Source organism: Bombina bombina, chromosome 6 (assembly GCF_027579735.1).
Source record: "Bombina bombina isolate aBomBom1 chromosome 6, aBomBom1.pri, whole genome shotgun sequence".
NCBI classification, from domain to species: Eukaryota; Metazoa; Chordata; class Amphibia; order Anura; family Bombinatoridae; genus Bombina; species Bombina bombina.
In genome coordinates this window covers 1,018,651,705-1,018,674,204 of record NC_069504.1, presented here as the reverse complement: position 1 = coordinate 1,018,674,204, position 22,500 = coordinate 1,018,651,705, and the positions used below count along the sequence as shown (strand labels likewise).

General features: G+C 36.8%; 1 protein-coding gene across 2 annotated transcripts in view; it reads left to right on the top strand.

The window, feature by feature from the left end:
- Nucleotides 1-22,500, top strand: part of CCND2 (cyclin D2) — a 73,923-nt gene that overhangs the window by 9,288 nt on the left and 42,135 nt on the right. The window contains exons 4-5 of one of the 2 annotated variants that reach the window (XM_053718745.1): nt 13,929-14,077; nt 17,310-17,476. In XM_053718745.1, the coding sequence (XP_053574720.1) occupies nt 13,929-14,077; nt 17,310-17,342 (182 nt within the window). In that variant the 3' untranslated portion in view covers nt 17,343-17,476. Of the gene's footprint in view, nt 1-13,928; nt 14,078-17,309; nt 17,477-22,500 lie in introns of those variants that run through there. The other variant, XM_053718744.1, reaches the window with a different exon arrangement.

The window sequence follows — 22,500 nt, the reverse complement described above, 5'->3', positions numbered from 1 at the left end:
TGGCTGCTTGTTTGTTGTAGCAGAAGCATTGTTTTTTTTTTTTCTTCTTCAATAGGGACCATATTGGAATGAGCCATTGGCACAGAAGACATTGTGCACCATCTCCATTTGTTAGCTTTATGGAGTATTGCAAATGTGGAGAGGTAGTTGTGGACCAGTTAAAATATACTAGAAAGTTGCATCTTGGTCCCATGTGTTGACTATATTTTTGTTATGTAGGCACTTTGTAGTCTTTCCAGTAAAGTTGTAATGGTAAATAATGAGTGTCCCTTTTTAATACTGTAGTGGAAGCATTTAAGTCAAAATTAAACTTTAGTTATTTCAGATAGAGCAGCAATTTTAAACTTTCTAATTTACTTCCATTAACAAAATGTGCAGTCTTCTTATATTTACACTTTTTGAGTCACCAGCTCCTACCGAGCATGTGCCAGAATTCACAGAATATATGTATGTGCATTTGTGATTGGCTGATGGCTGCCACATGGTACAGGAGGAGTGGAAATAGACATGTTTGAAATGTGTTAGTCTGAACTTCAAATGAGTAGTAGATTAAGTGCTATTGCAATGTCTTTTTATCATGCATTAAATTGATTCTGCAAATCTACTTTATTTACTGATCCTTTAAGTATTCTCTCAATTGGGTTCTAGTTCTGGACAGTAGGCAGTTGGCGGATAATTGTGTTGGTTGATCTTTATTTTGATTTTTATTTCACTGATAACACAATTTTGGTTAAAATATCTCAATAAATGGAGACCATTGGCTTTGCATGTCAGATGCTTTACTGTCAACAAACTGTCTTTTCCAGTTATGGTTTTAGTGGTTTCATAAAACAAATATGGACTGGGTGATTTGTCTTCTACTGGGAAATATGCCCACTGGAAAGAAATAGTGCCTTCCAGCGGAATATTTGCTGACAAGGCCTCTATTAAGGTAACATTATTTGCACTCTTAGGATTAACCGGTTGAGTGCCCGTGTGACGTTCAATCACGTCATGAAGACAGGCACTCTAAGGGCTCTTATGATGTCTAGTGAATGTGATTACTGTGTTGCTTATTCTCTTGCTCCTCTGGAGAGGTTAATGCGATCTGAGTGGAATCAGAGGACCATCCTCTGTTGATGTGGGGTGTGGGACATTGTGATCAGCTGTCACAAGGTCATGATTATAGAGGCTGTGGCACTTGTGACATAGCCAGTCCAAAATCCTAAAATGGTTAAAAGTGAAATAAAACCTAATTTACTGCTTTATATTTCATTACATCACAACTTACTGTGCCTGTTTTATCATTCTATATTGAGTAGAAATGCATTGAATGAAACATTTCATGTAATGTTAGATGAGATCAATATTGAGAGATAATTATATATGCCTGCAGTGTATTAAAGTGACAATGTATCAGGTTCCCACGTGTTACATTCTTTAGCTGACTCTAGTTATCGTATAATCTTAGTGTCCTTGCTCATCAGTTATCAACTTTACAGTTTGTCACTTTTTCAGCTGACAAATGGTATTAAAGCAACATTAAACTGGGTAAGTGAAGTAATTCAGTACAGTGCCTGCATGAGTTTTTTTTTTTTTTCTAACTTCCTTAATTTACCTTTTTATCTTCATTTTTGTAGTATGAAGCGACTTTCACTTTATATTGAATAATGAGGCAATCCTTTCGATACTGTTGTATGCTTGTGCACAGGTGACATCACCGGTGCTTAGTGATGCCTATATGAGGCAGTATAGACTGGACAAGCCCATTGCGACTAGTTGTGCTGGGCCAGGCATGCTTTTGTTATGTCAGCACATTGCTGAGCCCTATAGCATGTAACCTGGCGAAATATATCATAACCGGCAAAAATGAATGGCGCAAGCAGCATGTGACACTGTTTTGAATTTGTATTGCATGTGCGCAGACTCATGAAGCTGATGTGCATTCACTTGTTTGATTGACTAAATACTAAGGGAAAAATAACCTTGAAAACTAGTGGTAGAATCCTGAGACAAATTACTACAAAATAAAAATTTAAATAAAGTTGTTTTGTTAGATTTAAATGCACATTTAAATGAAAAAAAAAAGGAATAATTTGTCAGCATGTCATTTTTGCATTACTGACCATAGAAAATGTGTTTTCAAAGCAGGACGCTCGGCTCCTCCAATAACTGTCTGTGTCCCTATGTTTTTCCGCTTTGGAGGAAAACGCCTAGTTATCTAGGGTCAGCAAGATTTTTTTAATTAGAATGCCCGGTAATGTAACTTGCATTTGTATTTATTATACATAAGCGATTTTATTTTCAGTTTTGGTCTTTGTCCATTTAAAATTAAAAAAAATTCTGATGTTCACTAGGGGGAGCAGTTCTCTAATAATAGTACGCTTCATTTGGTTTACTGAATCTGTTCCTTTCAGAGGGACATGGAATGTAAATATATTTTAGCATGCACATACAACAACAAAAGAGACAGATTGTATACATGCTGATTGGGCGACAGGGACAATTCCGCAGATGTTGTGCTAATCATACTTTGTAAGCCTTCACACGCAAGAAAGCAAAATATAAGTTTTTTTATATATATATAATTAAGAAATTAAAATTTTTTTTTTTTTTAAATTTGGGGTGTCTCACATTAGTCCTTAAATTGCCAGGGACACCGTTATTAACCCTTTGATTGTGCTTCAGTAATTTAGAACACAGTGAATCACCTGGTCACAGCCTGTAACACACAGAATATCTGTTGCTGTCAGTAACATACATAATTTGGTGATTGTCCCCATTCCTAATGTCCTAGGGGCTGGGGGAGGAAATGAAGAGAAAGCGGTCTTGGGGGGGGCTTCCAAGAAGAATTAAAGAAGAGACGAAGAGGTGGGGGTATGTGATCATAACCCTTCACTGTTAAATCAAAGGGACATGAAACACAATTTTTTTCTTTCATGATTTTGAAAGAACATGCATTTTTAAACAACTTTCTAATTTGCTTCTATTATCTAATTTGCTTCATTCTATTTATATCCGTTGCTTGAAAGCATATCTAGATATGCTCGGTAGCTGCTGATTGGTGGCTGCACATAAATGCCTTGTGTGATTGGCTCACTCATGTGCATTGCTATTTCTTCAACAAGGATATCTAAATTATGAAGCAAATTATATAATAGAAGTAAATTGGAAAGTTGTTTAAAATTTGTATTCTCTACCTGAATCATAAAATATTTTTGTTGGGGTTTAGTGTCCCTTTTAATTACATGACATTACCTAAGCATGTGTACATTTTACTTCAGTACTGCTGTGGTGTGAGTGTTAAGCTCGAGAGCATTCTTTTGTATAACTAACTTGTTCTGTGCTTGTAAAGATTCTGTGGCATAACTTCCATAAGCTGAGGCTTATTTTAATTGTACACTCTAAAGCAATCTTTTATTATAGATCATTGATGATTTGGGCAAGCGTGGACAAATATTTTTACAGCTGCAAGATCGGTTTTGATAGAGATGTATACATGACAATTTTTGTGGTAACAGCAAATTGAAAAACAATTTAAATGTTGCGGTGATATCACTCTGAACAGTATCTGAAATACCTTGTCATTATATGTAATTGTTTTGTCTAGAAACCCAGCTATTACCAATCTGTCAAGAATTACTGTACTGCATCATAAATACGCTTTATAACAATAAATGAAAGCGTCTTAAACTGTCTTTTTAAATACATTAATATTAAAATGTTAACTTTATTAAAGGGTCATATAACCCTATTTGTTTTTTTTTCCCCCGTGATTCAGACAGAACATGTCATTTTAAGCAACTTTCCATTTTGCTTCATTCTCTTGCTATACTTTGTTGGAAAAGCATACCTAGGTAGACTCGCGCAGAAATTAACTACTGGTAGCTAGCTGCTGATTAGTGGCGACACTTATGTCTGTTATTGGCACACCTGTTGTGTTTAGCTAGCTCTCACTAGCAAGTCTATAAAGCAACTATATCTGAATCATGAAAGAACATTTATTTTGTTGTCCCTTTAAAGGGACACGGAACCCACATTTTTTTTCTTTCATGATTCAGATAGAGCATGCAATTTTAAGCAACTTTCTAATTTACTCCTATTATCAATTTTTCTTCGTTCTCTTGTTGTTTTTATTTGAAAAAGAAGGAATCTAAGCTAAGGAGCCAGCAAATTTGGGGTTCAGGACCATGGACAGCACTTGTTTACTGGTGTTGTCCAATCAGCAAGAACAACCCATGTTGTTCACCAAAAATGGGCCGGCATCTAAACTTATATTCTTGCTTTTCAAATAAACATACCAAGACAATGAAGAAAAAATTATAATAGGAGTAAATTAGAAACCAGCCTTTTTGCTATATGTTTTGAGTAAGAGTTATTACTGTTTGAGCAGCATACTCAGATATGCTTGGTGTGACTAGAGCATCATGCCTGCTTAGAGAGGTGGTAGTGTGTATTGCCTGCTGACTCTAATAATGTGTGCAATGTGTGTATGCCACTTTAAAACAAGTAATAACATTTACTAGAATCTTTTTTTTGCTAATGGAAGTACAATGCAAAAATTATTCTAGTTAAAACTGAAATGCACCCAAGCACTTTCTATCCCTTTAACTTGCAGAAAACTTCTTCCAAACATTTCATTCATTCTACTGCCCTCTGTGTCCTGCTGGGAACAATTTTTGTATTGGTTCTGCCTCCTTTTTTGTATATTTTTTTTTTTTAAAGGCAATTTGACATTCCTATTATTTGCACTTAGTTAGTTTTAAAGGCCCCAAAAAGAAAATGTTAGATCTCTTTAAAGTGAAGGTAAACTTTAGTGAATGAAAGCCCGTTTTTTAAAAATACTATTAAAAACAGGGGCACTTTCATTCATCAAAGTTTACAAAGCAGCCGTTTGGTTAAAAAAATTACCTTCTTTTCACAGCTAGAGCAGCTTCCCCCACCCAGAGATCCTCTATTAACACATCAGCAATGACTAATCTTGCTTCCTCCAATCACAGCATGGCCTCAGGCAATGACTACCCTGGGGGGAAAGCTGTGATTGGAGGAAGCAGGATTCGTCATTGCTGACATGTGTATAGAGGACCTCTATGTGGGGGAAGCTGCTCTAGCTGTGAAAAGGAAAAAATGGTAATTGTTTTAACAAAACGGCTGCTTTGTAAACTTTGATGAATAAAAGTGCCACTGTTTTTAATAGTATTTTTAAAAAACGGGCTTTCATTCACCAAAGTTTACCTTCACTTTAATGTTGTGCTGTTCCTTGCATATAATGGGGGGTAGTTATCAAGCCGTCTACTTTTCTGGCTTCGCCGGCCCAATACGTCCGCCTAAGCTCGCCTACTTTCGCCGCCGCGGACCTTGAATACGTTCGCCTAAGTTATCAGATTTTTCCTACCTTAATTCCGATTGGCTGATAGAATCCTATCAGCCAATCGGAATTGAGGGGACGCCATATTGGATGACGTCCCTTAAAGGAGCCGTCATTCGTCGTAGTCCATCGGTGAAGAAGGTGGTTCCGCGTCGGCGGAAGGAAGATTCAAGACCCGGCTTGGAAGATGACTTCGCCCGGATAGAAGACCTCTTCAGCGCCTCTTTGAAGATGACATCGGCCGGATCGAAGACTTCTTCAGCGCCGCCTGGATGATGACTTCATCGGATGGAAGATTTCTTCAGCGCCGCTTGGAGGATTAACTTCTTCCGCTCCGGATGTCCTCTTCAGTTCCATCGGTGGCTCGGCTGAGTGAAGACGACTCAAGGTAGGATGATCTTCAGGGGATTAGTGTTAGGTTTTTGTAAGGGGGGTTTGGGTTAGATTAGGGGTATGTGGGTGGTGGGTTTTAATGTTGGGGGGGGGGGGTTGTATTTTTCTTTTACAGGCAAAAGAGCTGAACTTTTTGGGGCATGCCCCCACAAATGGCCCTTTTAAGGGCTGGTAAGGTAAAAGAGCTTTGAAATTTATGTAATTTAGAATAGGGTAGGGATTTTTTTTATTTTGGGGGGTTTGTTATTTTATTAGGGGGCTTAGATTAGGTGTAAGTAGCTTAAAATTGTTGTAATATTTTTAACATGTTTGTAACTTAATTTTTTATTTTTTGGAACTTAGCTTTTTTTATTTTTTGTACTTTAGTTAGTTTATGTAATTGTATTTCATTGTAGTTATTTGTAGGTAGTTTATTTAATTAATTTAATGATAGTGTTGTATTAGGTTTAATTGTAACTTAAGTTAGGATTTATTTTACAGGTAATTTTGTATTTCTTTTAGCTAGGTAGTTATTAAATAGTTAATAACTATTTAATAACTATTCTAACTAGCTAAAATAAATACAAAGTTACCTGTAAAATAAATATAAATCCTAAGATAGCTATAATATAAGTATTAATTACATTGTAGCTATCTTAGGGTTTATTTTACAGGTAAGTATTTATTTTTAAATAGGAATAATTTATTAAAGTATAGTGTAGTGTTAGGTGTAATTGTAACTTAGGTTAGGATTTATTTCACAGGTACATTTCTCTTTATTTTAGCTAGGTAAGCTATTAAATAGTTAATAACTATTTAATAGTTATTGTACATGGTTAAAATAAATTGAAAGGTACCTGTAAAATAAAAATAAATCCTAAGATAGCTAGAATATAATTATTATTTATATTGTAGCTATATTAGGGTTTATTTTAAAGGTAAGTATTTAGTTTTAAATAGGATTCATTTAGTTAATAAGAGTTAATTTATTTAGATGTATTTAATTAATATTTAAGTTAGGGGGCGTTAGGGTTAGGGTTAGACTTAGGTTTAGGGGTTAATAATTTTATTACAGTGGCGGCGGCGTAGTGGGGGGCAGGATAGGGGTTAATAAATTTATTATAGGTGGCGACGGTGTAGGGGGGGCAGGATAGGGGTTAATACATTTAATATAGGTTGCGGCGGGTTCAGGGAGCGGCGGTTTAGGGGTTAATACATTTATTATAGTTGCAGTGGGCTCCGGGAGCGGCGGTTTAGGGGTTAATATGTATAGAGTAGCTTGCGGTGGGCTCCGGGAGCGGCGGTTTAGGGGGTAATAACTTTATTTAGTTGCGGCGGTGTAGGGGGGGTCAGATTAGCGGTGTTTAGACTCGGGTACATGTTAGGGTGTTAGGTGTAGACAGCTCCCATAGAAATCAATGGGATGTCTGTCAGCAGCGAACTTGTACTTTCGCTATGGTGAGACTCCCATTGATTCCTATGGGATCCGCCGCCTCCAGGGGTGGCGGATTGAAAACCAGGTACGCTGGGCCGTAAAAGTGCCGAGCGTACCTGCTAGTTTTTTGATAGCTAGCAAAAGTAGTGAGAATGTGCCGCACTTGTGTGCGGAACATCTGGAGTGACGTAAGAATCGATCTGTGTCGGACTGAGTCCGGCGGATCGAAGCTTACGTCACAAAATTCTACTTTTGCCGGTCTCGAGCCTTTGATAACTAAGGCGAATCAGCCTCGCCACAAATACGCTGCGGAATTCCAGCGTATTTGAGGTTGACGGCTTGATAACTACCCCCCCATGTGTTTAACTGTTGGCAAACGGGTTAAATACGTAGTTAAAGTTCACTCTAGAGCAGCTATGCACTACTGGGAGATAAGTAAAACTCATCTGAACCACCAATCACCAACAAGCTCCTAGTAATGCTTTGCTGCTCCTGAGCCTACTTAGGTATGATTTTCAATTCAGGATATTTAGAGAATTAACCAAATTTTGAAAAGTATTTAATTTGCAAACTATGGGGCCTATCTCTATCAAGCTCCGTACGGAGCTTTAGGGCCCGTGTTTCTGGCGAGCCTGCAGACTCGCCAGAAAGACCAGTTATGAAGCAGCGGTCTAAAGACCGCACAACGTGTTTTTATACCGCTTATTGGGTTAAGGGGTTATGCTACTTTCTAATTTATTCCTATTATCAAATTTTCTTTGTTCTCTTGGTGTCTTTTCATTAAAATAAAAAAGCAGGAATTTAAAGTTTCATATCCCTTTCAATATAATATGCAAGAATCAAAATTATTCCGCTTTCTAAATGCCCCGGCAGTTAAAAAAAAAAATTAAAAAAAAAATTACAATTTGAATGTTTTTATCCTTCGTAAAATCTTTATATAGCAGACTTTGGCATTGCCAAGTTGACTTGGATGAGTTTAGTCACAGGGTTTTATGCGATTTGGAACATTTATAATTTAATTTAGTGACACTATACTGCAAATGATACAATTTTATGAAGAGCTCTTGCATAGGGACCAGTATTGCCTGTGGTAACACCATCCTTAAAGGGACACTGAACCCAAATTTTTTCTTTTGCGATTCAGATAGAGCATACAATTTTAAGCAACTTTCTAATTTACTCCTTTTATCAAATTTTCATTTTCTTGGTATCTTTATTTGAAATGCAAGAATGTAAGTTTAGATGCCGGACCATTTTTGGTGAACAACCTGGGTTGTTCTTGCTGATTGGTGGATAAATTCATCCACCAATACAAATGTGTTGTCCAGAGTGCTGAACCAAAAAAAAAGCTTAGATGCCTTCTTTTTCAAATAAAGATAGCAAGAGAACAAAGAAAAATTGATAATAGGAGTAAATTAAAGTTGCTTAAAATTGCCTGCTCTATCTCAATCACGAAAGAAAAAAAAATTGGGTTCAGTGTCCCTTTAACATTTGCAGATAAACAAGAATTGTCTACACTTATTCTTGCATGTATTAAGGTGATTCATTCTTTTTAAATGAGCCATTTGCAGAGAAGGGCTTTGCTAATGTCAGCTGCCATCAATATGGACAAGTGTGTTGATAGAGTGTGTTGTAGATGGTGAATTATAGAGGAATACTGTAGGTTTGTACTGTGTAGAAGCTGTTTGGGATTAATTGCAAAATAAGAGCAAACAAATGGGGGAGGGGGGGGGAGCCTGCAATGTGGATTACTTGACCCAGTGACTATGTAGACTACTTGACCCAGTGACTAAGGTTTATTTTACTGTTAGTCAGTGTTCACCTGTTTTGTTGTTTTTTTTTTTTATGAATAGGGCATGCTTTCTAAATGATACATAAACCCTGTAGCCCCAGAGGCAGAACTTTAATTCATTTTCTGCGATGAGATTTTTTTTTAGTGAAAAATTTTATGCAGGTTATTTTTAAATAAAATTCAATTTTAAATTAGACAGTTACATTAAGGCACCAGTTAAATTGCAATGTGTTGATTAACTGAAGAATAAAGCCATTTTTAATGTTTTATAATATAGTGCAGTTGTTGAAAATTGCATTGCAAATTAGCTGCATTCAAAAAAAAATAAATAAAAAGAATAAATATGTTTCCTTTTTCTCTTGGTCTAACATAGAAATGTAGTAATAAAAAAGATGCAAAACTCATACTAACGTCTTACATTCAGAATAAACAGCTTTGCAGACTGGGTAAGACTAGGGTGCGGGTTTGATTTTTTTTTTTTCTCTCTGAGAGCAAGTCGACAAGCAATGCTCTGCTGCTTTGCAGCGCTACTGCATATTTGACTGCTCACTTCAAACAGCACTTTGCTCTGGATGCACTGTGCTAAGGAAAACTTACACAGTGCAACCAGAGCACAGCTCTGTTTAAGGAGAAATGTCTTTGGTCTTTGACTAGCCTTTGGGTTGGGACCATTACTCTGGAGGGAAGGTCGGGGATCGGTTAATCTATGCAGTGTTGACCATTTTCTTCTAGAGTCTGTCCTCCCCTTCGGTGGGAGGACTTTTGCTGTCCTCGTTTCTACTGGTGCTGGTAGGGGACGCTCCTTGGAGCCCGGTATTTCGAAAAGTTTGCAGTTGGAAAATAGCTACACCTATTTCCACCTTGAATGTGTGCTAGCAGGCTTTAAAAAGCTTTCGGTGGTTTGGGTTCCACGATGGCTGAATCGGCTTTTTCTATCTGGAAGCTGGTCATTGAGAGTTCCTGTTCAGATGGTTTGGTGTTCTCTTGGAGAGCTCTTTGTTAACTGCTGGGATAGTTATCCTATTTCTGCTGTCTATGCTTGCCTAGCCTGCAAGTTTCGATCTACTACGAAGCAACAGGGAGCGCATGTTTTCTGGAGTACCTTATGGTATGGTACTGTGTCAGGGATATGAGGGTGTCCCTCTAGTCCTCTTTAGGACGTGTTTCCCTGAGTATGGATTTCTTTTTTATCAGGTCCTTGTGTTTCTAGGGAGTTTGTCTCCGTGGGCGCTACTATCATAAGACAGCCGTGTGTTGTTCTATGGTTGTTGAGCCGTGTGGAATGATCCTTTGGATTCTTCTGGGAATCTGTTCTCCCTTTTGCGGGAAGGTAGATGTCCTAGTCTTTCGGCCGGATTCTCAGTTTAGTCGAGAGCCATGTGGATGACTCCTCGTAGGCTTTTTGAGCTCGACGGACTCTGGGACTGAGGGGTCTCTAGCTCAGGTTTGCTGGTGGTGTAACTAATGTGCAGTTACCTGGGCTTCGGATTTTTACCCGTCTCGTCTATATCTTTAATAGGGTGTCTGGTAATTTCAGTCTGTGGTGCCTTTTGAAGGTGTGCCGCCTTTTGTACCCACCCGTTGTTGGCATTCAGTGTCATCTAGCTTGAGTATTGTTTTCCCAAAAGTAATGAATGCAGCTGTGGACTCTGCCCGTTTAAGAAGAAAAACATAAATTATGCTTACCTGAAAATTTTATTTTCTTCTGACAGGAAGAGTCTACAGCTCCCGCCCATGTTTTGTCTATGAGGCGGCAGTAATTTTTTGTTCTTCTGGCACCTTTTTTCACCCTGATATTTATCCTACTGTTCCTTGTTCACTTGGCAGAATGACTGGGGGAGTTATTTAAGCCTTTGGCTGGGGTGTCTTTGCCTCCTCCTGGTGGCCAGGTTCTGTATTTTCCAAAAGTAATAATGCAGTTGTGGACAGTCAGGAGAAAAGAAAATTACCAGATAAGTATTTTTAAATACTGGGCTTTAAATCATTCAACTTTACTATCACTTTAACACAGTGCATCCAGAGCAAAGTGCTGTTTGTAGTGAACTGTCAAATATGCAGCAGTGCATTGATTGTTAACTGGCTCTCAGAGATTTTTTTTTCAAACCTGCCTCCCAAGCCTTTCCCAGTGTGCAGAGCTGTGATTTTATTTAATGTAAGACGTTCTATGTTAGACCAAGAGAAAAGGAAACACATTTATTTAAGAGACATTTTTTAAATGCAGTGTTCAACTACTGCACTATATTATTGCTTTATTCTCCAGTTAACCAACACATTATAATTGAACTGGTGCTTAAGTGTAACTGCCTAATTTATAATTGGATTTTATTTAAAAATGATCTATAGAAAAAATTTCACTAAAACAATTTAATTGCAGAAAGTGAAAAAAAGTTCTGCCCCTAATGTACTTCAGACATGACCCTTGGAATTGAGGCTAAGTAGTTCTATCTTTGTTTCATCTGACCAGAGAATCTTGCTTCTCACAGTCTGAGTCTTTTAGGTGCTTTTTTGCAAATGTCTCCCTCTCCACACATGATCTCTGGAGCTCAACCAGATTGACCATTGTGTTCTTAATCACCTCTCTTACCAAGGCCCTTTTCTCCCGATTGCTCAGTTTTCCCGGCTGGCCAGCTTTAGAAAGAGCCAGTAAACCTACAAAACAATGTTATATAATTCTGCACTATGCACGGAATTATATAACATTAGCTTGGCGTCAACGTTATACAACAAAGTATGCAATGTTATATAATTCTGCACTATGCGCGGAATTATATAACATTAGCTTGGCGTCAACGTTATACAACAAAGTATGCAATGTTATATAATTCTGCACTATGCGCGGAATTATATAACATTAGCTTGGCGTCAACGTTATACAACAAAGTATGCAGTGTTATGTAATTTTGCACTATGCGCGGAATTATATAACATTAGCTTGGCGTCAACGTTATACAACAAAGTATGCAGTGTTATGTAATTCTGCACTATGCACGGAATTATATAACATTAGCTTGGCGTCAACGTTATACAACAAAGTATGCAGTGTTATGTAATTCTGCACTATGCGCGGAATTATATAACATTAGCTTGGCGTCAACGTTATACAACAAAGTATGCCAGAGATATTTTATTACAAAGTTCAATTTTGCTGCACGCCGCTCCTGGCTCTACTGAGGGGGTCTGTTTTTTTATAAGCGCATTGCGGCCACGCTGTCACAGCGCACCCGATCGCGCCATTAAACTGAATGTAGCGCGCTCCCGAAGCTAATTAGATAATAGAAGTAAATTGGAAAGTTGTTTTAAAAATTATATCCTCTTTCTGAATCGTGAAAGAAAAAAAAATTGCGTTTCATGTCCCTTTAACTTACAGATATGAAACTCAGATTTTTTTTCTCTTATGATTCAGATAGAAGCCATTTTAAAGATCTTTGAATTTGCTTCAACTATTAGCTTTTCTTTGTTCTCTTGGTATCTGTTGTTGAAAAGCAGGGACATAAGATCTGGAGTGTGCATATGTCTGGAGCACTATATGGCAGCTTTGCTACAATGTTATCAATTTACAAGAGAATTAGATGGGCAGCACTATTTCCTGCCACATAGTGCTTCAGACACCTACCTAGGTATATCTTCAGCAAAGAATACAATTGGACCATTTCTCATACATACTATGCAAATATTATTATTACTCATTTGTAAGTCGCCACCAAATTATTATTTTTTTAGTGCTGGGTACACGAGTAGGGGGGGGGGGGGGGACAATGACACTCATGATATATAAAAGAAATACAGATACCTAAAACAAACTAATCCAAGACACCGATGACCTACTTTAAAGAGATAAAAATAATTTTGTTTCTTTAAGATTAATAAGTTCAAAAAGGATTTTATTTTTTTCTGTATATTTTGGAACATCTTGAGGACTTATCAAAATTGTCAGCCCAAAGTAGCTAGAGATTCTGTTCTAGTCAATGTATTATTGTTTTGTGATATTTCATAATTTAATTTTTTTTCCCGCTGCATATCTTATGTCAAGTAGGCATTGCTCCCATTGAATATGGATATATGGTAATTAAAATCTTTATTAGCCCGCCTGTTCTTTTTTGCCTATTCAGACTCCTTGGTGGCCTTTCTCTGGCCTCCTTTTTTTTCCCCTCCACTTTCCACATAAATAGGGTCTCGGCGATTTGGAAAATCATGTGCATGAAATTGGTGCACCGCCCCCTGTCCTTTTGTGGGCACGTCAGGTTGCATTCTTATCAGCAAAGAGGTCACTGACACAATTTTCAATAGCTTGAGATGAGGCGATGACTTCACACAATAGTGCCACACTCTGCACTCGGAGACACTTCCCGCACCAATTGCAGCAGTTAATTAATATGCTAAAAATAAGAGCCTGTGATACAAATTGGAGCCTGTTGTCCAACAAAGACCAAGCATGTGTAGCTTTGATATCCAAGTTTATGGTGCTTGTTATGGAGGTTAGCTAGAGGAGAGTGAGAAGTAATGTAAAACTTTTTTTGATGCTGATCCCTAGTCACTCTGGGCCTCTAGCCCATTCGCCAGTTGTCTCATTAGCATTATGAATGACATTAAGGGAGCTAACAAGGTTATTGGGCATTGAAATGCTCTCATGTGACCACACGTGGAATTAGACCTACAGCAGTGCTGGTTGGCAGGGGCACTGTGTCTCTATTCAGCATCCAAGGATGAGAATTTCTGTGAGTGCATAAATTACATATAGAATATAAAAAAAACAAACTAAATACTGTGTGTGCTGCAGTTTTACTGTTCCAAGTGTAATGTACCAAATGCATAGCTATGTTACATGTTACATTGCTTTTCATAGCTCACTTCACAAGCAAGTGGCAATAGGGTTTTATGTATGCAGTGCATTGTCTGCTAGTTCACTGCCGCCTCGGTTAATGCATGTCTTGGCATAGGGCTCTTTTTCCTTCTATTTCTGACTGTGTTGCCTGTTTCTGCAGACTTTAACTTTGCCATGTACCCACCATCAATGATAGCAACTGGAAGTGTAGGAGCCGCAATCTGTGGGCTGCAGTTTGATGATGGAGAAATTTCACTGTCTGGCGATAGTCTCACGGAACATTTGGCCAAGATCACTAGCACCGATGTGGTGAGTATCCAGTTTATCTCATAATAAATAAATGTTAAATGTATATATTAGGGATTGATGAATCTCAGGAGCCGTGATATTAGCCAACGTATCACTGTATACAAACAAAATATGTGACTGACTTCATGATATTATTTAATACAAATTAGATAACATGGGTCAAAGAAGTATATTAAACAATCGTATCTCTTTAAAACGAGGTATTCAACAAGAATAAACAGCCTGTTTTATATCCCTTTAACTATGTATTGTATTTGCTATTGTGTCAGAAGTGAATATTCTGGCATTTTTTGTTAGTGAGGTGGACGTTGTCTGTTTTATTTACATATATAAGTGCTTTTTACAATACATTTCAAAGTGGTATATTGATGTCTTGTTAGGTAAACAGATGTAAACAACTTTGTTGCTGTGGGATAGAAATCTGTTTATTTAAGAGACATTCTAAAGTTAAAATGGCTGTAATTCTCTTGAGCATCTAATGACATTACTGACTCAAGCGTTCTACTTGTCTTCCTATGTTTGGGAGTCCTGCTTGGGAGCAACAAGCATTACAGGGCCTAAGCAGGACACATCTGGCCAGCCAATCCGGTCCGGCAGTAATATGTAGCTGCCAACTACCATCCATTCCCTGCTTGGGTGTTGGAAGGCCTGTTGCTCCCAAGCAAGACATTTCCTATGTGTGTAACCCCATTTCAGTTAGTAATTCAAAAATGACATGCTCTAATATACAGAGCAGGGATGGCCAACTGGAGAGCCATAGGACAAGTGCAGCCCTATACAGAGTTTTTGCAGTGTTCCATAGTTATTGTGGTCTCAGGAAAAGAGCATTTCTAAAACCTTGTGCTTTGGGGTCTTTTGGTGAGTGGGCAAACAAAGTGTCCAGAACTCAAAATAGCCCTTTTGAGGAGAAAACGGCAAATAGAATGTACCTTACAACCTTACCTGAATGTGACCCTTTTTACAAAATAATATTTGGGTGTGCAGCCCCTTAAAGTAAATGTTAATGAATTAGTGCCCGTTTTTTTAAAAAAATACTATTAAAAACAGGGGCACTCTCATTCATGAAAGTTTACATTGCAGTGTATTTTTACAAATACTTACCTTTCTTCTGTGCAAAGCCGTATCGCCGATCCCCCGCCTGCTTTTGCTGTAATTGCACAGCAATGATGAAACCAGCTTCCTCCAATTATGGCATGGCCTCACAAGATGGACACTCTGGGAGAGAAGCCATGATTGGAGGAAGCCAGTTTCGTCATTGGTGACGTATGTACAGAGGCACAGCGGGCGGGGGATCGGCGATCCGGCTTTGCACAAGAGAAAGGTAAGTATTTGTAAAAATATGGTGCAATGTAAACTTTCATGAATGAAAGTGCCCCTGTTTTTAATAGTATTTTTAAAAACCGAGCACTAATTCAAGAAAGTTTACATTCACTTTAAGCATTCTAAACTGAAGCCCCCATGTGTCAGGGACTTGATCATTTATTAAATAGGAGCATTTATGCATTTGCTGGTATATATGCCTTTTGTGGGATATGCAGATTGTTGCCAGTAAAAAACATAATGGTTAGTGGCCCACAAGAATGGACTTGTGATTTTATCTTACCCAATAAGGTTCATAAACAGAGAACGCTTATATTAGATAATTTTCTGTTCTCTGTGGCCACTGCTCACAAACATATATTCTCTCTCTCACCCTCTTCTTCCTTTTTTTTAAGGAACCCTTTTTATTTCAGCATGGTTTATATGCCACAAAATGTGGGAATTATGTGAATGTTTATTGAGAAAAGTCTGCCTTCCTTTTTACTGTTCAACTCTCTGAAAAGCAAACAGTCGTTTAAGAACTGTTTAAATGGGGATTCTTTAAAGGGACATGAAATCCAATCTTTCATGATTTAGGTAGTATATATATATACATATATATATGCAGCCACCAATCAACAGCTAGAACCTAGGTTATTTGCTGCTCCTGAGCTCTCCTAGATAAACCTTTCAGCAAAGGATAACAAGAGAAGGAAGTAAATTTGAAAGTTGTTTAAAATGGTATGCTCTGTCTAAATCATGAAGGTCTTATTATGACTTTACTGTCCCTTTAACCTGCTGGGCAAGAGTTTCCCTTAACAACTGATTTATTTACAGTCATCAGTAAGATAATGACTATTTCTGGAATGTCACATGGAGAAAATCAGAATGTGAGTTTTACTTCTGGGGTATTTTGGCACACCTACACAGTTTCATACTTTGAATTATTACTATTGTTCATCTCAGTAGTGTTTGCCTTGCATTACTTGAGTCAAATCTCTGAAGGGAAATTTTTGTAAGTGCAGTTGGTCCTAATACTTTTAAACATAAAAATAATCTAAAACTTCTGAATGAGGTAGATTCAAATATTACCTAGGCAACAAAAAAACTCTACAGGGTCTTTCCCACTAGATTTGTCATATAGAGTAAGGTAATTCCAAAAAAATGAACATTTGTACAAGGCCTAAATGAAAAATATATATGTATAATAGTCTTATTTGATCTTTTTTGCTTTCCTTACAAGAAACTAATTTTAATGTTTAATTCTGACATTTGAAATTGAATGAAAACAGTGAGAAATGCAAATGAATCATTTGGAAACACAATAAAAGTGTCCATGAGCAGAGACTTTAATAGCTAATACAGGAATGTTTCATACCAAATTTTGAGGCACCCTCTGCCTGACTACAGTTTACTCCTTTCAACATTTGGTTACAACCTTTAATAGTGCCGGCACAAAAAAAAATGTGGCTGTCTTTAAAGGAACAGGAAACCGCAAAATTTAATTTCATGGTTTGGGTAGAACATAGTTTTAAACAACTTTCCAATTTACTTTCTATTGTCAAATTTGCTTCATTCTCTTGTTATCCTTTGCTGAAGGAACATTGTCAGCTAGCCAATCACGAGACAACTGTGTCTTTTTCAACAAGGGAAACAAAGAGAACAAAACACGTTTAAAAATAGAAGTGACTTTAAAAGTGTCTTAAAATGACATGCTCTCTCTGAATCACATACGTTTTTAATTTTGACGTTCCTATCCCTTTAACCCCATGTTTTGGAGCCTTTTTTTTCCTGGCACCCAATAATTAACCAGTATTGAGATGTGTTATCTTTGATATTGTGGAAATGTAAGGTCATTGGATGCGAGGTGTCTCTATACTTGAGTCTCAGCCTACAATATAACCTTGGTGATATTATATCTTGATTACAACAGTTACTGAGGTTTTTAAGGGAACTTGATGACTGAACCTGAAAAACACTGTTGAAGATTATGCAAGTTTGAAACGTAGCCTCAGTCTGGTTAGTCACCGGATTTCAGGAAACGGCCTCTGTCAAAATCTGCTTGAAGTGTGTACAATAAAAACTATCATCATTTGTTCACTTGTATTGTAATTGTGTGTGTTTCTTGTTTGTATTCTTGTGTCCTGCCAATTGCTCCATCTATATCAGAGTCTACAGGCAACATCGAGCATTAGTAATTTCATATGTAATTTTCATGAAAAAAACATAACCCCAATAATATTTTTATCTGAAGTACAGAACACCATAAATGATGAGCTTTCCTAATAAAACATTTTGGACGTCCCTGATCTGTACAATATCGTGAGAAAAAACTGAAAATGCAGTGAGCCAAGAAGTATATACAGTAAAAGCAATATTCTCATGATCATTTGGGTCTCCTCACCATGGTTTAGAATCACTGCACTGTAGTCTACAGTTACAAGCTGCTGAAACCATAATTATTTAATGCTTACTTCCTGCCCTGAAAAAGGAATCATTATATAAAAGATATGAAGATTGAATTATACATTGAAATATTTTATTTTGCTTAGTCCCTTACTTATTTGCTGGCAGTGTTTGTCACAAGCCTATTTTGTATCACTTCTCATGCAGCAGGCCAGTAAATGGCATTAAAAATCAAATGAAATGTTATAGCAAGAGCAAAGCACTACAAGATGTTAAATTCTAATCATTCTTGGAACTAGTTGCATTTTTAATTGGCAAAATGCTCACATTCCTTTTTGAATACTGTATCTGTCATAGGATTGTCAGGGAAGTGCAGTTCAGCTGAGGTGAACATCCCATGCTGGTATGGCAAATACTGGCAGCTAATAATGAAATGTCCTTCCCGGGCTTTGAAGAAGTCCTTCAAAGCTTTCCCATGTCATATGATAAGCTTAGCTAAGGATTCAATATCATATTATATATATACTTAATCTTTTTCACTTATATTCCTCCATTCAACCTTACTTTTGTTCACTTATACTGATATGTTGTAATAGATTTGTATGTTGACCATTTTAATAGTGATCTCATAAGGTTCACCTCTGCTGTAAAAGCTAGTTCCATCTGAAATGGTGCATACTCCATTTCTGTGAAAACCACTTCTTGTTTTTAATCCAGCCCCTTGAAACATGATTCATTAGCTTGATATATTTTTGTCCTTCCCTGTGGAGAGGATATTAATAATGCTAGCTAGTTTTTAGAAGAGTAAATTAAACCTTGCTCAAAAAAAAAATAAAAAAATGTGGAGATGAGAAGCCAATTTAGGGTCAGATTACAAGTGAAGTGCTAAATATCGTCAGACAGCATCAGAACTAGAGCGCAGCGATTGCAGCATTTCTAACTATATATGTATGTGCTTAATATACATATATATATTTGTGTATATACACATATTAACACATAATATATATATATTTTTATATTTACAGGGAATACACAGTTCCCATAGACCGCAATGTAAAGGCCACTCGCACCAACTTTAGACTCAAAAAACTGCCTAGTGCCTGGTTAATTTTCTGAGCGCCAATTGTTACAGCACGCGAGCTGTAGAAATAACCAGCCACTTGTAATGGCTGGTTAATTATTGCATGCCCGCAAACTGGAAGATTTTTGTTTTTGCGGGCACACCATCATTTAGTGCTCCACTTGTAATCTAGCCCTTAGTCTTTTAAGATCCCATAGAAGGCAGGTGTGTTTGCACAAAGTCCCAGGATAAGATTTTACTCGTTCCTCGGTATCATAAACCATGCCGGATGAAGTGGCAAGAGGAGCAAACATCCAACATACGTTCACAAGCACTGTAGGGCCATTTATGCTGCACAGACTTTGCTATCAATGTCAGAAAGAAATAACAAAAGACTGGCATTAGTGAATACTACGGGGGCAAACACTACCAATTAACCTGTTTCCCATATAGAAGGTAGCAAAGACATTAAACAATTGTTTAATGCATTCTAGGACTAAGAATGAACACCGTCACTGGTGGGACTTAAATTCATTAAAGAAATATAAAAATATTAAACAAATACCTAGGGGTTTAAGAATTTTTTTAAAAAAAATTCTTTTAAAAATTATTTGGAATTAGCTAAAAAATGGATTGAATTATTAGATAAATGTTCTTTTAAACGTATAGACCTCTTGATTGAACATAGACAGAAATTGGTTGATGAAATAGGAGTAGAAATTGAAAAGGTCCAAAAAGACTTAGAACTATTGACTAACCATCCTGACTATGGTAGATTAAACAAACAGACTTTGAAGGCAACAGACGAATATCAAAATGAAATAATTGCTAGAAAATTAAAGAAAAAACTAAGAGATGACGAGGACTACACTAAAGGGGAGGTGCATACATTTAATAGATGAATGGCATACACTAAACCACCTAACCAAGAATGGAAAATAGTTAATAGAGGAAATAAACCTAATTATAACCAGTCCCGATATACCCCTAGTAGATCAGGGACATATCATAACTATAATGATCAAAATCCTTCTAATAACAAACCGTATCATACTACACAGAAATCCCTGTATAATTATCAACACAACACTCATTCTGTACCTACATACAACAGATATGAAGTACTATATCCTCAGGAACGAGAACAGAACACATTAGAGAGAAGTGAAAGATCACAGAATACCCCTGACTCCCACGTTGGAGGAGCCGCCCCTTTAATTTACCCTGAAAGATCACATAACCAACAAGGTTTTATAGATGGAGCATCCACCTCATGCAAATTTAATAATCAATAAGGTTTTTTTTAGACAAACCCCAGTTGAATTTGTCTCCCCTCTGGAGAAAAGACACCCAGCATCAAAATCGGCAAAACCATCAGGGTATAAAAAGACCACACGGCCAAGGGGCAGGAGAGGGGGAGGAAACTCCTCAAAAAAGGAGAAATTGGAGAGATTGAAGATGGGGATCTTCAATCTTTCTAATCATTCATTGAATGATGATGAAATAAGAGTTCTGGGGAAGGGGTTGTCATATTGTCCTTCAAATACACATAAAATGTTTGATATATATGTTGACATTAACAAATTTACACGGAAACTTGCTTTACAAAAATACTTTGCGACAAAAGCTCTAAAAAAAGAGAGGGATTACAGGCACTCATATTCTAACTAACTCTATGAGAGAGAGACAAAATGATCTATTAATCTATAATGAGGTAGAAACCTTTGTTGAGGGTCTGTATGAAGATTATAAAATTGCATGCTCTATCTAAATCACGAAAGAAAAAAAATTGAGTTCAGTGTTCCTTTTAAGTAACTAAACACAGGGTCATGAAACCTCATCAGTCAAAACAAAAAACCCGACAATGGCTGGGTTCTGGCCCACTTGCTTGTTAGACAACGCTAGTATATTCCATGAATAGTTATGCTGATAAAAATAAATATGTATTTTTTTAATTTTAGTGAATGGTGACTAGACTATACTACATGAAGCTAAATTTATTTATTTTGTGACCACATGACCACAGTGCAAATAGTAATTATGAAATTACTGTAATTAGCTCTATCTGCCTCTTATGCAACTCTATTCTGGCTGCTCCCCCAATGTACCATCTCTCCACTTAAGTACATAATGAATGTCTTCCTTGTCTTCTCTATTAATCCCTTCTTTGACTTCCTATGTAATCAGGAATAAAGTTCAATGTCCGAAATGAACTTAATTCTCCTATATGTTTATATTTTATTTATGTGTAAATACTCCCCAACTGCACCCTTCATTCCGGCCAAGACTTGCTTCTCATCTTTCATTACCACCTCACACTCTGGTCTACAGGGTCTTCTATCACTGCTTCTGTTGTGTCAGATTTTTTTGCCTCGCTCTTGGTGACTTGCCTCAAGTGTTCAGAGTTCCAGTTATATTCAGAGATGCAGATCACCAATATTATCATATTTTCATTTCAGTTCTCTCATTTTTTTTGTCCAAATGGTTTCGCAGTTGTGTGGTGTGTATTGTGCCCGTGAAGACTTAATTTGTGACTCTCTGAGAGAGTGTAGCGTTTGAATACTGGTGCACATGCCCTCACAGCATATGTGCGTATGCTGCTTACAAACTAATAACTATCAGGATTTTTGCTAGTGAAAGTATATTGCAAAAATGCTTCTTTTTATAATTGAAATACATCCATGCACATTTAAATTTGGTCCTTTCTAGCCCTTTCATTTAATATGATGTCTAACAAGATGTGGAAGGCCATTTTTATTTGGCTGTTTTGGCTTTTCTAGCCCCATTCATCATACTTTTTAAAAAAAAAAAAATGTTTTTGTATTATTCAGATCACTATAAAGAATAGAATGTTACAAAGTTTATTTTTATTATTATTTTTTATACATTTGTACTGATATTCAAACATGCTTTTAAAGCAGCATTTCTTTTCTGAATATTATTTGCAAATTGTCTTGGCAAGTCCCCATCTGTTAATGTAACATACAGTATATTTAATATTTACACTGAGCCCCTTTCATTCTAATTTTATAATGAATACAGCATTGTTACACAAAAAGCCATGTACCTTTATATCCTTTCTGTGTGCCATTATTATTTTATGAATCTAATAGAAGTGGATATTTATTTCTTAAATAAATGTTGACCACATGGGGAGTCCCCAGCAACTGGAAATTCTAGCCTGTCATTTTGGCCTTCTTAGTGACATTCACTTTGTGCACAATATGGTTAAGAAGGATGATTCATTTGTGTGAAATTTCAACCTACTCCTTTTGTCTGTTACATCTTTTAAGATGGTCAAAATAAGGTTACACTTAGTAATAAGCATATTACACAAACCTTTGCAAGTATTTTAGTGGTTAACTCATTGGCTGCTGAACAATGGCTAAAGCCTTAAGGTTTTAAAGTAAAAAGATTCAGAATTTTTCCTGAGTTACCTTTCTCCTGTTGCTTTGCATAGTTTAACATCTTCAAATTATAAATAACATTCCATCCAGAAATATAATTATATTCCACAACAGGCCTCTTTATTGGAACCTAGCAGCATTCTGTATTACTGACTCATAAGGTTTTTTTTTTTTAAATGAAGTCAGCTTCAGATCTGTCAGGAAAAGTCTTTTCCTTTGCACAAAGCAATGAAAAATAATAAAATTAA